This window comes from Bubalus bubalis, chromosome 10, assembly GCF_019923935.1.
Source record: "Bubalus bubalis isolate 160015118507 breed Murrah chromosome 10, NDDB_SH_1, whole genome shotgun sequence".
Classification (NCBI taxonomy): domain Eukaryota; kingdom Metazoa; phylum Chordata; class Mammalia; order Artiodactyla; family Bovidae; genus Bubalus; species Bubalus bubalis.
In genome coordinates this window covers 65,193,135-65,211,471 of record NC_059166.1, presented here as the reverse complement: position 1 = coordinate 65,211,471, position 18,337 = coordinate 65,193,135, and the positions used below count along the sequence as shown (strand labels likewise).

General features: G+C 36.3%; 1 protein-coding gene across 8 annotated transcripts in view; it reads left to right on the top strand.

The window, feature by feature from the left end:
* The window catches only part of REV3L (REV3 like, DNA directed polymerase zeta catalytic subunit), a 175,455-nt gene that overhangs the window by 59,331 nt on the left and 97,787 nt on the right, over nucleotides 1-18,337 (top strand). For all 8 annotated transcript variants that reach the window (XM_025295022.3, XM_025295024.3, XM_025295025.3 and 5 more), the window contains 3 exons: nucleotides 5,317-5,391; nucleotides 8,770-8,930; nucleotides 14,873-14,972. In XM_025295022.3, the coding sequence (XP_025150807.3) occupies nucleotides 5,317-5,391; nucleotides 8,770-8,930; nucleotides 14,873-14,972 (336 nt within the window). The remainder of the gene's footprint in view (nucleotides 1-5,316; nucleotides 5,392-8,769; nucleotides 8,931-14,872; nucleotides 14,973-18,337) is intronic.

Below are 18,337 nucleotides of genomic sequence, written 5' to 3'. Positions count from 1 at the left end.
AATGCAGAACCAATGGAAAATAACCGATGAATACAACATGAAATAAATTTATTGATTTATTACATGATAGTTAGTGCTATACAATAAAATATGTAGAACAGGGTAAGAAGGATCATTAGTGTGGGTTAGAGAAGTAGACTGGCTGCAGTTTTGTATAGGGTAATCAAGGTGTCGTTGACATGGTACATGAGATTTGAGCCAAGACTTGAAGGTGGGGGGTGGGAACAAAATGGAGACCAGGTGGCTGGAGCAGAGGGAAAGGAGAGTGGACAAAATGAGATTAGCGAGATATAAGAGGATGGAGATCATGCTGGCCAGTAGATCACCATAATCAGTTTTATCTGGTTTGACACCATGAGAATGCACTATCGGATCTCCAAATACAAGGAACATAATTGAACAATGGCCCCAGCTACTGCGCTGAAATCCATTTATCATCCCATGTAAGCTGAAGCCATTTTTTCACAGGCTTCTCCCACCCAGTGGCTAAGCACTGTAAGAATGCTAAGACAGGCCTGTTTGTGGGAGACACTTGGGGACCTTCAGGCAGCCTTTCTGAACTTTCACTAGAATCACATTGCCATAGAAAACACTTCCACTCATCTTCCCTCTCTCTCTCCTTCACTTAGATAGGACCTGTATCTAAGTCTGGTGGCTTTCCCACTCCTTCGTGAGGTCTACCTCATACTCTTTCACAGGTGTTTCCACTAATTTCTTGCTCATTTTGACTTCGAACTTCTTGAATGACTTCAGACTAACACACTTGCTGCTGCTGCTGCTAAGTCACTTCAGTTGTGTCCGACTCTGCGCGACCCCATAGACAGCAGCCCACCAGGCTCCCCCGTCCCTGGGATTCTCCAGGCAAGAACACTGGAGTGGGTTGCCATTTCCTTCTCCAGTGCATGAAAGTGAAAAGTGAAAGGGAAATCGCTCAGTCATGTCCGACTCGTAACTACCCCATGGACTGCAGCCTACCAGGCTCCTCCATCTATGGGCTTTTCCAGGCAAGAGTACTGGAGTGGGTTGCCAAACACACTTGAGAACTTAGTAAAAATACATTCTTTGCTCTGATCCCAGACCTGATGAATCATATACTCTAGTTGTGGGGTCAGAAATTTGTGAGCCTTTCTGCTGATTCTGATGCATATTCAAGTTTGAGAACCATTGAAGTAGGCTATTCTAAAGACTTTGGTTTCTATTCTGAGCTATTACGTGATTTTGAGCAGCCATGATCTAACTTTGAAAGGTTTACTTTAACCTGTGTAAAGACTAGATTGTAGGAGCACAAGAGTTGAATAGGGAGAACATTAGGACTGTTGCATTAATCTGGGCAAGAAAATATGAACGCTTGAACAAGGGTAGTAGCAGGGGAGTAGTGAGAACTGGTCAGCTTCTAGATCTATTCTGAGAGTTGAATCCTCGAAATTTGTTCTCTGATTGGATGAGGTTTGTGAGGAGAATCAAGGATGGCTACGAAACTTTGAGTTGGTGCAGATAGAGCAGGTTGGCAGGAAAGTTTGGAGCTCATACTGGAATATATGAGTTGAATATATCTCTATGAAATCCATCTTAAATCTTTCTACGTCCACCTGAATCCAGGTTTTCCTCTGGACTACCAGTGTCCTTTTAATTGAATTTTCTTCTGTTCTTATCTCACCCCAGAGCTACAGAAGTACTCTTTTTATAATGTAAATTGAGTCCTTTTAAAATCATTTAAAATCCTTGAGTGTCTTCATATTGTTTATAGAATAAAATTTAGGCTTCTAACCACAGCCTATGTGATCTGACGCCTGCCTGATCTGACGCCTGACATCTGCCTAGCCTGACACCTGTTTCTGTTCTATCCAGAAACACTGGACTTCTTACAGTTTCTCTGATATACTGAGCTCTTGCACACACAGTTTTCTTTCCTTGAGTGCTCTGCCCTTCTCCAGAACTTTAAATCCTTCACCTCTCCAGAGAAGTTTTCTGACTTCCCTTCTTAAAATAGGTTGATGTTTTTGTTTTGTATCTTTAGCCCATTCTTTGTTTCCTTTTGTACTTAACTATTGTTCTTGTTGTTTAGTCACTAAGTCCTATCCTACTCTTTTGTGACCCCGTGACTGTAGCCCTCCAGGCTTCTCTGCCCATGGGGTCAGGCAAGAACACTGGAGTGGGCTGCCATTTCCTTCTTCAGGGAGTACTTACTGTAGTTTCCAGTTATTTTAATTTTTTGTTTATTAGTTCTTATGCTTTTCTCACACCAGCACGTAAGTTTCATGAGACAAAGACCATGTTTGTCTGTCCATCATTATATCCCTTACACCTTTTATGGTGTTGAGCACTTAGTAGAGAAGGCTCAATAACTATTTGATAGAATAAATGAATCACATGAAAGTTCACACCCATCCTATGATAGCAACAGTTAGGTTAAAGATAATCATCAGCTTTATGTTCTACATTTTTTATGTTTAATGATTTCTGAGGACTTTCCTATACATATTCTCATTTCAAAGTTGAATCTCCAAACAACCTAGTGGAACAAATAATGAGTCACCAACCTTTTTGTATTTTTGATGGGCATTTGTTAAAAGCATAGCCATATTTTTAAGAGCAGTTGATAAAAATCTAGAAACCTGGAGGCAAAGGTGAGCTATTTAGTCTAATTTATGACTGCCATTCTCTTTTTTCTCCTGTTCTAATATTTTGGTTTTTTTCTTTATATAGGTCCCCTTTCCCCTTTTCCCATACCATGCATTGTAGCTTCTATGAGTCCTTTACTCCTTCAGTATTGCGTACTTATTTAAGGTAGACAAAGTTGCCTCTAGCTGTCTAATTAAAATTTGTACAAACTTAATTCCAGTCTTCCTAGACTGTGCATTATCCTGAAGCTAGGTTAAGAGAGAGGAAGGACCATGACCTTAGGCTCATTTCAGGGGTTCCCTGCCACTTAGCTACCATGAGTCTAGAAAATAGTCTATGAAAACATTCTTAGTCCATCTAAATTAATTAAGGTTTTTAAACTATCATTTTCCTTCTCATCATTATATTAAAAAACTAACTCCAATTATCAGGTGCAACTTTTTAAGTATAAACATATCTACCTTAGACTTAAGTATAAACATATTTACCTTAGACTGTGCTCCATTCTACTTTCTTCCAGAGAGTCTCCCGGTTGAGAAATTCTTTCGGCAAAATCAAGTAAAGTCAACAGTAGCAAGTAAGGATTTCAGTAGGAAGTAAGGATTCCAGGTTAAATTATACAGAGACTCTCTTGGCTAGAAGAAGCAGAAAACTGAGTTTATAGAATGTCCAGGCTATATTTTGAGGCAGAATACATAGAAAAGCAGAATCCTAGATTTACAAAGAATTATAGAAATTTGATAGTGTTGTATTCAGCTATTGAAATTTATAAGGTTCTAACTGTAAAAACCTAAAAATCTTTAGCAAAAACAAGGATAACATGGGCCACACCAGTGCAGATTTAACTGTCTTCATTTCCATTTACCTGGCTAAAAGTGTAACCCCTGTATCTTTAGACAAAGAGCTATATTTATGTGTATGAAAAATACCAAAGCAGGAGGAATAAAGACTTGAATTTTGCCAGTGAAAGAGAATGAGATCATTCATATAATGTATCTTTCACCCTTCATAGCAACAAAAATGGGGTGGAGAGGAAGTGGTGTTATTTATTTATTTTTTTTTTGAAGAGGGGGTAAAGGGTCGGGGATAGGGAATGAGGGTCAGTGCAGGCCTTTCAGAGGAGGTGAGTTTAAGCAGAGTCCTGACTGCAGATTGAAAGTAAGCCATGCAATGGTTCAGGGCAGAACTTTCCAGGCAGAGGGAATGGCAAGTTACTTGAAAGTGAATCAAGTTAGAAGGGTTGAAATGTTTGGAATGGCTGGAGGGAAAAGGGTGAATGGGTATGAGATAAGATTGGAGTGAGTGGCAAGAATGAGACAAAGAACTTTTAGGACTTTTTCTGTTTAGTAGAAATTGCTTTACAGAAAATGTACAGATGATTCTGACCTAAAGGCTTAGAATAGCTTATTTTTTTTAAGTTATTTAAATATGCCTCAAATGACTGTGTTGCCAACTTACTTCTATACTTGAGGCCTACTACACTATCAGACATGACGGAGAGAAAATGGTATTCTAATGAGGGTAAGTTCTATCTGCTGCTGCTAAGTCGCTTCAGTCGTGTCCGACTCTGTGCGACCCCATAGACAGCAGCCCACTAGGCTCCTCTGTCCCTGGGATTCTCCAGGCAAGAATACTGGAGTGGGTTGCCATTTCCTTCTCCAATGCATGAAAGTGAAAAGTGAAAGTGAAATCGCTTAGACGTGCCCGACTCTTAGCTAGTGCCCATCATAAGGGGAAAATACATTTTTTTTTCTTTATGAAAAGAAACCGAGTTTATCCATTTAACCAGCTACTTACTTATAGACAAACTCCAGACAAATACTTTTTATTTTGCTTATAAATTCAGACCTATTTACATATTGTTTCTGATTATATAATCTTTGAAAATGGTAGTCTGTTTTAGAGTTTCAGATCCTCCTGAAATAATATAACATGATAGCTAACTTATTCCTTCTTGCAGGACTTGTTTCTCCCTCTGTCATACAGATTTTTGCTTCTCTCTTTGCCTACTGCTGCTGACTGATACCCTGAATTGAACCCAGCCTCAATATAAATAGGTTATTAGTAAGGCCATGATCTTTTCAATCTCTTAAATCCTGTCTGCACAGTTTTCACAGTTTCATTTGATTTGGGTGTGTGTTTTATACACACACACACATATGTACATATGTATAACAGGTAAATTGTCTCTCCTTAGTGAATTTGTAAAATTAATTTTGATGTTCAAATTAATAGAGACAAATAAGGAGAAGAGATACAAATGCAATTTGTATCCTTTGTCAGTTAAAGAATTTTGTTGATAAAGAGCTTTAGTTTCTGACAGAAAAAAATGGGGGAAAGTGTCAGAAGGAAGGTCTCTCTTTCACATGCATTGCCTGAGTAGAGCCACTTTTTAATGGAGCCATGATGGTTGAAATTAAAGTATAAATAGTTTGTTATTCCTTTTTATCCCCAGGTTTTTTAAATAAAGTGGTAGTTTTAAAAGAATTTACAAGATTTCATGTGTCATGAAATATGACATTGTGGTAGGTTTAATTAAAAAGTCTTGGAGGTTTTTTGTTTTGTGTTTTTGGGGGAGGTGGTTGATAATGTTCAATGTAAGTAATTAGGCCAGCTGAGTCCAATTAGGGCAATAAGTTGCATTATTTCATCTCTGATGAAAATAAATTGAAATATCTATTTCTTGTATTTCAGGCCTTTTTATGGTTATCATGAGAAGGAAAGACACTTTATGAAGATCTATCTTTACAATCCTGCAATGGTGAAAAGGTAAAAAGATAAGTGAAATAAAAATGTGAACACCTATCACTCAAGTATTTTAATAATAAAAAGAAAAATCTAGAAGAAAGGCTTGTATAGTTTGTAGCATTATTAAAGATATGTATTATACGTATGTACATATATGTGTAAAGAGAGAGAGATCCATAGCTTGGACTCTAGGAAGGATATTTTAAGGGTAAGGGACCTTGTTTTATACCCCTTAACTGATTCTTTTCTGCCTTAAATTTAGAGAGTTTGTAGAAATTGATAGAGGGATGATTGACTGCCTTGTATAATTGTAGTACCCTGTTAGCCAGACCGTATGTTCAATACCAAGAGAAATTTGTTCTTTAGTTTCAAAGCAAGGAGAAATGTGTGAGAGTGAGGCCATTGTGGGAGAGCTTTCTACTGTGAAAGGTTTCTACTTAACCTCTTTTCAGTACCTTTTTTTTCCTGATGAGATAGGTGATGATACTAACATTTTTCCATATTGTTTAATGAAATATATTACCATTTAGAAGATTTATATAACTTAGTGAATGTGTATTTTCCAAATGACGAGAGCAAGACATTAGAAGATTATGCATGAGTAAAAATAAAGTGTTAGGTAGACCAATAGATTTTAATGTAACTGAGTACAAAAAGTTCATTGATATGGTTTCTGCATTGGTGCTAAACTTTAAGAAACCACCACCCCCATTGCATGTCCATGTAATAATAACAAAGATCAACATTTACCTGAAAAGGCTATTCAGGTACTTTTCCTGTTTTCAATTATGTATCTGTGTATGGCTGGTTTTTCTTTGTATGTTTCAATGAAACAGTATTTCTGAGCTGAAGCAGACATGAGAATCCAGCTGTCTTCCATTAAAACAGAGATTTGCAAAGATGTAAAATAATTCCTTTTTCTCACAAAAAAAATTGTTTTTGTTTTGAAAAATATAGATTTTTAAAAAATAAAACAATGTTACTTATGTTAACATAGCTTGGGTTTATTGTTATTTTTAAATTAGTAAATGAGTCTCTTAAAATTTTCTGTTTTAACTTGATTTGGTAAATATCAATGGATATGAACCACATAAACAAAAGCTTTTTGATGCTAGCAGTAATTTTTAAGAATGAAAAGGAGTCCTGGGGCTAAAAAACTTGAGAACCATTGGAATAAAACTCTCTTAAATTTCTGTCAGAGATTCTTAAAATCTATTCACAGCTGTTCACTACTTTTCACTGTCTATTAGAGCAGGAGAGATTTACCTCTACCTTTAAAGCTCACGATCCACTCCCTTTGAGCCTTTCCTTTCATCTATCAGTTATCCCCCTCTCCCTTTCCACACCATTTAAACAACAATACGACTTAATTTTACACATACACACATTCATACTCAAAGACATTTATACTCACAGCTATTCTCCTGGAAGAATTTAGCTATACTTTGTGTGTCCAGTATCTTATCTCCCGTTTGCTCTTTAACTTAATTCCAATTCTGCTCTCCAATTCAGCGGTTCCACTCAAATTGCTTTCCTTAATTAACGACCTCAGTGTTGTTAAATCCAATTAACACCTCTTACCTTTTGACCTCATGTCCATCAGTGCTTACACTACCTTAAAATAAGGTTGCTTTGATGTAAACATTTTTCTAGTTTTCCTCATTCCTGTCTGGTCATTCATATTTATGCCATTTTGTTGGTTCCTCTTTTAACATATGTGTGGTTGGTCCTTGGACTTTTGTCTTGGGCATTTATCTTTTTCTCTATATATGTTCCCCTCACTTTACAATCTTACATACTTCCATCGTTTTTGTTTTAATCTATATGTATTTGGCTTCCAAATATATATCAGTAGCTTAAATTTTCCTTCAGAGCTCCTGATCAGTGTATCAGACCATCTACTGGATAAATAGAATAGCACTATAGTTAAGAGGGCTTAAGTCAGAAAAAATTGGAGTTGAATTTTAGCTCTTCCACTTTTTGTTTGTGTGATTTGGGGTAAGTTTTTGGTCTAAGACACAACTTCTCTGTTTATAAAATGGAGATAACAGTAGTTACCATAGTTTTGTAGTAAGTATTACTTGAGATTAAGCATTTAGAGCACCTAAGTTTAGACACCAGTTGTGCCTAATACACAGTGCCTCAAAATATGTTTGCTGTCTCTCGTCTGTTAATAAAATTATCCTTAACCTCATCTTTATTACTCATTTCTAATATTTACCTGAACATTCCAGTATACCTCCAGTTTGTCTAAAACCAGTCAACTCCAATTTGTCTAAAACCAAGTTTGTCTTTATTCCTTCTCCAAATAAAAATCCACAAATAAACCTATTTTCTTCCAATCTGTTCTGTTTCAATAAATGCAGCACCACCAATTTGCTGCTTAACCTAGGCAATATCCTCAACTTATATTCTATCTCATCCCCCGCATCTAGTTAGTCATCAAGGCCTGACCATTTTATTCCTCATATGCTTCCTGAATCAATACATTTCCTTGATCCTTGTTAAAGCCGCCATCATCTTAGTTTTTCCACAGTACCCTCTCTCTGTCTCTAGTGTTTTGCTTTCTTTAGCTAACCTGGTCATTTCAGTTTTCCTGTTCTCTTCACTTGACAGGTAAATTCTACCACCTCTTCAAATACGTTAGTAGGCTCTGCGTGATCTGACTTCTCATTACCTCTCTACTCTCCCACCACCACCTGGTGACATAGCCTCTGTCACTAAGCCTCACTCAGTGGTTTTAGTTCCCAAATAACCACATTTTCTTGTGACCCTTGACATGCGCAGTTTTATTTGGATGAAATGCTCCTTCTCGTCTGAGAAAAAGTATTTCTAGTTCATTGTTCTGCTTAGAGACGTCTCTCCAAGAAGGCTATGCAGAAACTACAGTCTGTTTATTGTCCCTCCTAGATGTTTTATATACTTCCCCCGCATAGTACTTTACGTTATTTATAATTGCCTGTTGTTTGTACCCCCAATATGAAGGACAAATTACTCAGAGAAGAAAAATAACAAAAGTGGTAACATCTCTGTGTGGTTGATTGAGTCATATGTCCTCTTTTAGAATTGTTGTATAATCTTTTCAAAATTTTTTTCTGGATTTTTTAAAAAGCCTTTTTTCGGACATGTTAGCTTTTTCAGTATAGTTAGCATTAAATTGGTTTTAGAAGTCAAAATATTCATTTAAGACATTTTTTCTCATTTTCTTTCAGAGCTTGCAGCTTACTTTAAAACTTGATTTAAACTTTCAGTTGCCAAAAATATAAATTTTGAGTAAAATTGAAATGAAAATTTTGTGTTGTAGAGTAATATGTGTGTTCTCTATATTTGTATAACCATTATTTCACTTAACATTTTAGGAAACATAATTTTATGGTATAACTTTTTCTTCTAACTTAGGATATGTGAACTTTTGCAAAGTGGAGCCATAATGAATAAATTTTATCAGCCTCATGAAGCGCATATTCCCTACCTCCTACAGCTCTTCATTGACTACAATCTGTATGGAATGAATTTAATAAATCTGGCTGCTGTCAAGTTCCGAAAAGCAAGGAGGAAAAGTAAGGTTAATTTCACAAGTTCAAATTAAAGCTTTGAAACAAGTATTATGCAATTGATGATTTATAAAATAACATGTACTTAAAAGTAAGTGCTGAGTGGATAAGGAATAGAAAGAAATATGCAAAAATATCTTAGAGTTTATCAGGAAAAGAATCTCAATTTTTTTTAGTAACACCTTTATTCCTTACAATTCTCTCATTTAAAATGGACAGCTCTGGTTTTTAATATATTCAGAGTTGTGCATCCATCACCAAAGTCAAATATAGAACATTTTTCAGCACCTCTAAAGAAGCCCCATAGTCTTTTAACAATCTCCCGCAGTCCTCCCATGCCTTCACCTCTTAGCAACAGTTGATCTCCCTTCTGTCTCTATGTCTGCCCATGCTGCACATCTCATTTAAATGGAATCATATGTTTGTTTCACTTAGCCTAATGTTTTCAGGGTTCATCCATGTCATAGCATGTATCAGTATTTCATTCCTTTTTATGGCCAGCTAATACTCTGTTGTGTGAATATACTACATCGTTTACTGATTCATCAATGACAGACGTCTGGGTTTCCTTCTTTTGGCTATTATGAACAATGCTGCTATGAACATTCATGTACAAATATTCATATAGCCATATGTTTTCATTTCTCTTGGGCATATACCTAGGAATAGAATTTCTGGTTAAAATACTCTAGCATCTTTTGCATTTTATTCTGGCTGAATTCTATCTCTTCTACTTAAGATAAAATAAAACCAGCATTTGTCCTGCAATTCTGTAGTCCTTTCTGTTATGATTTTTTTCTTTTCTTTCATTGCCAAACTTTTAAAACCAAAAGTTCGCATTTTTTTCTCTTGTTGTTTACCCGCTGTTCTTTTTTGGCTTAACTCCTTGCACATCTTCGGCCATACCCAAGCTGTGCTCTGAAAAATAACCAGGGAGGATTTTTTTCCTTGGATGATGAGGTTAATAGGATCAACCTTCTCATAAAAACCAATTTAAGAGCTAGGTAAGGTTTTTTGTTTTTTTGGTGTTTTTAATCTTAAATGTATCACAAAGATTGCAAACAATAAAGAAATACTGGCCAAAAGAGGAAACAGAGTGCTGAAAACAGCCTTTGCCCTGAGGGGTTTTGCTAATCCTGGCTGCCTCCATTGAGACTGCCTTCTAGGTGAGGGAACTAAAAGCAGCAATTCAGGACCTGCTGGACAGGTTGGAATCCTCCACAGAGGGAGGTAGGGTTTCAAAGAGACATGCCCAAAGTAGGAAGTGGAACCACTTCGAGACATTTCAGCCCAGTTTGAGTCTCCTGGGACTAAAAAAGACTGCCAAATCTAGAAATTTTCCTTAGGTAGTGGAGTCATTGGGTATCCCATATACCAGAAAATAAAAATAAGAGCCCAGGACTTCCCTGGTGGTACAGTGGATAGGAATCCACCTTCCAGTACAGGGAACACAGGTTTGATCCCTGGTCCAGGAAGATTCCACATACCATGGAGCAGTTAGGCCTGCGAGCCACAGCTATGGAAGCCCACATGCCCTAGAGCCTGTGCAATGAGAAGCCACTGCAACGAGAAGCCCATGCGCCACAATGAAGAGTAGGCCTCGTTCACTGCAACTAGAGAAAGCTGGCACAGCAAAGAAGACCCCGGGCAACCAAAAGTAAATAAAAAAACAGACAAACAGATAATAAAAAAATAAAAGAGCTCAGACACATTCCACACCCTGTGTAAAAATTAAAATGGGTCACAGACTTAAATGTAAAATTATCAGAATTCTAGAAGAAAACAATGAGAAAATCTGCCTAACAAGTTGATTTTGTCAAAGTTAAAAACTTTCTATAAAAAGTAATATTAGAAAAATGAAAAGGTAAGACACAGACTGGGAGAGAATATTTACAAATTACACATCTGATAAAATACTTACATCTAGAATATATAAAGTGTTAGTCACTCAGTCATGTCCGACTCTGCAACCCCATGGACTGTAGCCGACAAGGCTTCTCTGTCCATGGGATTCTCCAGGCAAGAATATTGGAGTGGGTTGACATTTCCTTCTCCAAGAATATGTAAAGAACTCTTAAAACTCAGTAATAGGAAAGCAAATAGCCCCATTAAAAATGGCCAAAAGACGTGAACAGAAATTTCAACAGAGGATACAAAGATGGCAAATGTAGGAAAAGATGATTCTCAGCATTATATATCATTAAGGGAAATACATATTAAAACCACAAAGAACTACCATTACACATTATTAGAATGGGTAATATCCAAAAACTAGCAATAAACAAATGCTGGTAAGAATGGGAACATCAACTCTCATTCATTGCTTTTGGGAAGGCAAAATAGTGCAGTCACTTTGGAAGACAGTTTGCCAGTTTCTTGTAATGTAAAATATAGACTTACTATAGGACCGAGCAATTACACTTCTATATGTTTACCCAGTGACTTAAAACTTACATCCACCTAAGGTTATGTGGTAGCCTGGATGGGAGGGGAGTTCGGGGGAGAATGGATACATGTATATGTATGGCTGAGTCCCTTCACTGTTCACCTGAGACTATCACAACATTGTCAACTGGCTATACCCCAGTGCAAAGAAGAAAACAACTTATGTCCACTCAAAAACCTGTATGCAGATGTTTATAACGGCTTTATTTCATAATTGCTAAAAATCTAAAGTAACCAAGATGTCCACTCAGTGGGGGCCATGGATAAACGGTTATATACCAATACAGTGGAATACTGTTTATCAGTGAAACACATCACAATATTGATACCTACAACATTGATGAAAGTTGAATTCATTTACTAAGTGAAAGCCAGACCTAAAAGACTACAAGTTGTATATGCATATGTGTTAGTTACTTAGTCGTGTCTGACTCTTTGTGACTCCATGGACTATAGTTTACCAGGCTCCTCTGTGCATGGAATTCTCCAGGCAAGAATACTGGAATGGGTTGCTGTTACCTTCTCCAGGGGATCTTGCTGACCCAGGGATCGAACCTGGGTCTCCTCCATTACAGCCAGCTTTTACCATCTGAGCAACCAGGAACATATACAAATTATATGGTTTTATTCATATAACATTCTAGTAAAGGTGAAACTATAGAAATGGAAAATATATTAGTGGTTGCCAAGAATTGGAGAAGAGTAGAATATTGATTACAAAACAAATATATAGGGGAACTTTTCGGATGAATTATTCTGCATGTTACTTGCATGGTGGTATGATTTTTTACAGTCATCAAATTCATAAAAATGTACCCTAACCAAGTACTGATGGTCAGCAGTCCCAGTCATCGGATATAGTGTTATTTGGATATCATGTCCCCTCTCATATGATGTGATCATCGTGATATTCTTCATAAAAATACCTCATTGTGGCATTCTTCAAGAAAACTCATAATGACAATCTAGTCATAAGAAAAACATCAACAAACCTGGATTGGAGGACATTCTGTAGGTTACCTAACCAGTAATCGTGACTGTTGAGGTCATGAAAAATGAGGAAAGACTGAGAAATAGAGCAGAGGAGACTAGGAACACATGGTAACTAACTATAGTGAGGTATCCTACTTTAGATCCCTGAAACAGAAAATGGACAGTAGTGGGTAAACTGGTGAAATTTAAATAAAGTGCATAGTAGTTAATAGGAATGTACCTGTGTCAGTTTCTTTGATAGATGTACTGTGGTAACGTAAAATGTTAACAATGGGAAGGATGTGATAAGCAGTATTCAGAAACAGTACTATCCTTGTAATGTTTCTGTATCTAAAATTCTTCCAAAGTAAAAAGGTTATTGGGGGAACAGCAGGTTGGTTATCAGTGTCAAATATAGCTGGGAGTACAAGAAGGATTGAGGAATGGAAAATGTTTTAGAGAATGTGTAGGAGGTATTTATAGGAAAAAGATGTCCTTTTTACAAATGTTTGTTTCCAATAGGTGAAAAAGCATGAGAAGAGTCTTAATTAGCAAATACATGTAAGCCATTTATTTTAGTTATAAAGTTAGGTGAGTATTGGAAGTTACAACTAGAAGGCAGAAATTTATGAAATTTCTTTGGGGAAAATTAAAAGAAATTTCAAGTATGATGAAATAAAATTTGTGTTTTAATTTATCATTATTAAATAAACCTTCATGTTTTTGTTTTGTTCAAAAAAATAGATTAAAGATTATACTGAAATGGAAAGAATAGGTGAATTATTTTTTGTATTACATTTTATCATGTTATCTCAGATATATTAAATGGACACCAAACTTCTTACTATAAATATGTTATATATGCATAACTTAATATTTTAATCTTATAAAACAAGATAATGTCTATAATATAGTCTTTTGAAAGTAAATTTAAAAGTGAAAAATATTTAGAAATTTTAATATTATGTATGCGTATACCATTTTGTCTTAGTATTCAGTTATACAGTTGTCAAATGAAATGGAAATATTATTAAGGTGAAGTATATAGAAGTACTTAGACTAAATATTTTTTAGATCAGAGGCATTTTTTACTATTCTCCATAGTGACTTTATATTACATTTTTAACATCCAGAGTTGAAAAGAATGACTGCTACTGCTAAGTCACTTCAGTCGTGTCCAACTCTGTGTGACCCCATAGACAGCAGCCCACCAGGCTCCCCGTCCCTGGGATTCTCCAGGCAAGAACACTGGAGTGGGTTGCCATTTCCTTCTCCAGTGCATGAAAGTGAAAAGTGAAAGTGAAGTCGCTCAGCCGTATCCGACTCTTAGCGACCCCATGGACTGCAGCCTACCAGGCCCCTCCATCCATGGGATTTTCCGGGCAAGAGTACTGGAGTCGGTTGCCATTGCCTTCTCCGGAAAAGAATGACAAATACATTTATAAAATAATACAAAAAGTATAGGTAAAGTGTGACTTTTAATACTATGATAAGTAACTTGGTAATTAGTAAACATGTAGATTATTCATTCATATAAATTTATTAGAAAATAATTGTTTTGTAATTTACAACTTACAAAGTATTTCATATAAATAGTCTTGTTGCATAACACCGAAGCCTTCAAAAACTTCTGAAGGTAGATGGAACCACTTACATGGTTTGATACATGTTTTGTTAAAGCAGCAAAGATGGTAAGTCTAATTAATTACATAATTTTCTGATCAAGCTCACCAAATAAGTATTAAATTTAGTTGAAGAGGATTGCAAATTTAGTGTATTTCTTACACATCATTGTTAATCAGATATCCTCCAATATAAAATGAGAAGTTAAAAAAATACTTTATGTTGGGATTCTTTCTTTGGCACTTATTCAAGCTTTGTTTATCTGAAAATTTAAATTCCTCTTAAGAGATCACAAAAAGATTGCTAACATTTAGAGACCATTTCCAAAGCATGGCCCCTGGACTCTGTTTATGCATCTGGGATAACTAAGCAAAAGCGTAGTTCTCTCCAACTACTGGTCAAATTGTATTTGCATTTGTCCCAGCTTTCCCCTCGCTGTTACTGCCATTACTTTCGGAATGCATTATGTGTTTTCTTTTTATTCAAGGATTAGTATTTAAAGTATGTTTTGAATTTTATCTGGAATCTGGTTTCCACTAGAATTTTAGTTGAGGCTCATACAGAATACCCTAGGAATTTAGATTAAAGTCTACAAAAATTCTTAGTTTTTTTTTTAAATGAAGTTTTACGCACACCTATCACTATGGTGTGTTTAAATGTATCATACTTTTATTCTAGTATGAAAGTATTGTGGCCATTTCTCTTTCATATCCATATATTGCAGATACTTTTACCCCCTCTCCATTTGGAATCCTTACTCTCCACTGTGCAAATGCATTCCAGTATGTTTATGAATTTTTAGGATACAGTTTTAGGAACTAGTCATGTGGGTTGTATATTAATTTACCTAAAGAGTAATTATATGCAAGTTAAAAGTGGAACTTAACACTTCTGCCTTTTATTTCTAGGTGATCCATTGCATCTGACTGGGTCTTGCAAGGATCGGCTACCAGGAAAAAATTCCCTTACTGGTACTTTATTTCGGTGGGAAGAAGGTGAAATACCAAGGTTAGTTAATGTTGTAAAGGAAAAGAAAACTTAGTTACATATGTCCTACTCTATTCAGAAATCAGTGGTTAGCATAATTTAATTTTATAATTGTTTCTTTGTAAGTTTATCAAAAAAGCAAATCTCAACATTAGTATGTTACATGGATCTTAGATTTCAAAAATAAACTGTGAAAATAAGTTGAAAATATACCTAGTTATTCCCTAATAAAAGGAATCTGAATGTGAGTTTTTATACTTCTCTCCAATATCTATCTTGTTTGTACATTCTAAATTCACATCCTACAACTTGTCAAGTGGGCTTCCCTGGTGGCTCAGAGAGGAGAGAATCCACCTGCAATGCAGGAGACCTGAGTTCAACCCCTGGGTCAGGTAGATCCCCTGGAGAAGGGAATGGCTATGCACTCCAGTATTCTTGTGTGGAGAATCCCGTGGACAGTGGAGCCTGGTGGGCTACAGTCCATGGGGTCGCAAAAAGTCAGACATGACTGAGTGACTAAGTGCACACACACACACGCACAATTTGTCAAGTAAAAATCATATAATATAAAAACAATTTAAAACCTAAATAGCAGGACTTCCCTGGTTGTCCAGTGATTAAGACTCCAAACTTCCACTGCAGGGGGGGTTCCATTCCTGGTCAGGGAACTAAGATCCCATATGTTACATGGTACAGCAGATAAATATTTAAATCAATAGGTAAACCAATCAGTCCTAAATGGAAAATATTTTTAATAAAAATAACCCCTAAATATTTCTGAATATTTGTGAGAAAAAAAGTGGGTTACTGTAGTGTATATGAATAATACAGTTTGTGATTTCTTTTGACTATTTAGTATTTATTAGACTCTTGGAGAGGGTAAGATATTCCAAAGGCTTAGATTTCCCTACTATAAAGTAGATATATAATCAGTACCTATCAAAATTATCATAATATCTTAATCTACATAGAAGTAGAGGATTTTTGTTTTATACCAAAAAGTTGTTGCCCAAGCTTTCTTGATTCTTTTGTTGATTATTTGGGTATTGATGGGGTGGTGTGGTGGAGAAGGCAATGGCACCCCACTCCAGTACTCTTGCCTGGAAAATCCCACGGATGGAGGAGCCTGGTAGGCTGCAGTCCATGGGGTCGCTAAGAGTCGGACAGGACTGAGCGACTTCACTTTCACTTTTCACTTTCATGCACTGGAGAAGGAAATGGCAACCCACTCCAGTGTTCTTGCCTGGAGAATCCCAGGGACGGGGGAGCCTGGTGGGCTGCCGTCTGTGGGTCGCACAGAGTCGGACACGACTGAAGCAACTTCACAGCAGCAGCAGGGGTGGTGTGGTGTCTTCTTTTTCACTACTTATATGTCACCTGATAAGTTTTAAGTGGTTTTTTTTTTGTTTTGTTTTGTTTTGCTTTTTTCTTTTTTTAATGAAGGATGCAAAGTAGAAGTATTCAGTTAAATGACTTTTTTTATTTAATGATAAAATGTGAATTTATTAATTGGTTGAAGATAAGCTGTCATAAGAATATTTGTTTAGAGCTTAATTTATATAGTTTAAGATACTAATATGTTCTTCACAGAATTTCCATATTATAGAATTGCTTTGGCTTTTTAAGACCTGACATTAAGACTCTCATTAAATAATGATATGTTGATTTATGACTAATATTAAGCCAGAATGAGACTTCAAAGCCTTCCAAGTGGACAGTGACTTGCCTTACCTCTGGATTCAGTTAGCAAATGTCAGGACTTTTTGGTAAAGTCATACACGTATACATACATACGTACTTCTAGGGTCCTCAGATACAGCAGAATTGTTTTTATAATTGTGTTGAAATGGTATTAATTTTAGAGAGAGTGTTATTTAATGCATCAAATTCAAGTTCTAATTAATCCAGAACAAAGTGACTGACAGGCTGTTTTCTGTCTCGTTTTTGTGTGATATAGTTCATCTATCTCTCTTAAATTGGAACAAATAAGCTTAACCCAAGGATTTGACCTACTCACTAGATCCCTTGGTTTTCAAAGTTCTATATTTAGTAAGTTGTTTTTTGCACAATCAACTCAAATCAAGGTTTATTTGTATTGAAAGCCTTTTGCGGCAAGCATCTTTCTGGTTAGGTCATAAAACTATATAGTAAAGCTTCACTGGTTAGGAGTTAGTTTAAAGAAACTCTGTGTATTATAATGAAAAGTTTGAATTATTACTTTTAAAAGCATAGATGAACTTCCCTGGTGGCTCGGTGGTAAAGAATCTGCCTGCTGGTGCAGGAGACACAGGTTCGATCCCTGGGTTAGAAATATCCCCTGGAGAAGGAAATGACAACCCACTCTAGTTCTTGCCTGGAAAATCCCATGGACAGAGGAACGGTGGTGAGCTGTAGTCCATGGGGTCACAGAGAGTTGGAAATGACTGAGCACAGTACGGTACAGAGCAAAGATATGAAATGGTAAACTAGTGAAATTAGACAAGGTATTCAGAACTAGAATTTATAATAAATGTAGGTTAGCTATAACCTACATTTTTGTCCCATACTTTTAGGCTTCTTGTATTAAACATGAAAATCTATCATTTCATCAAATACAAATAACAAAACGTCATAAACATTTTTGCCAAATCAGTACCTTAAATTTTATTAGTCTCATTTTTACCCCCGTGTGAGCACCTTCCTCTGTGTACCTTTTTTTTTTTTTTAACCCAAAATGTTTTGTATTCCTTCACAAGGAATTTCAAGGGCTGAAATTCCACAATTTCACAATATTTTACATTATGTTGAATAATAATATTGATAATAATATCTGAATAATTTCACAGTATTATTTCAAGGGCTGAAACAAATAGCAACAAACTCAATGAGATGAAAGTGCTGAGTTTGCAAGTCTACTAACCTTACCTGCTGTGGTGTTGGTGGTGTTGCTAAGTCGTGTCCAACTCTTGCAACCCTATGGACTGTAGCCCACGAGGCTCTTGTGTCCATGGGATTTCCCATGTGAGAATACTGGTGTGGGTTGCCATTTCCTTCTCCAGGGCATCTTCCTGACCCAGGGATTGAACCCACATCTCCTGCATTGGCAGGCGGGTTCTTTTCCACTGAGCCACCAGGGAAGCCCTGCTGGCTCATTGTAAATTACTACATATCATGGACCTTCAGTCATTTGCTAGGGTGTTGAATTCACAAAGGTCGAATCTACTGCAGTAATCTCAACCTGGCTGCCCATCAGAATGATCTGAAGAGATTTTTTCAAATTACAGATGTCTGAGCTCTACCCTCAGTGACTGTAATTTGTGGGTATATTGTGTTAAGCTGTGAATAGAAATATTCAGAGAGGTACAGTTGCCTAATTACCATTGTATTGCTTAACTACCTTTCATAAT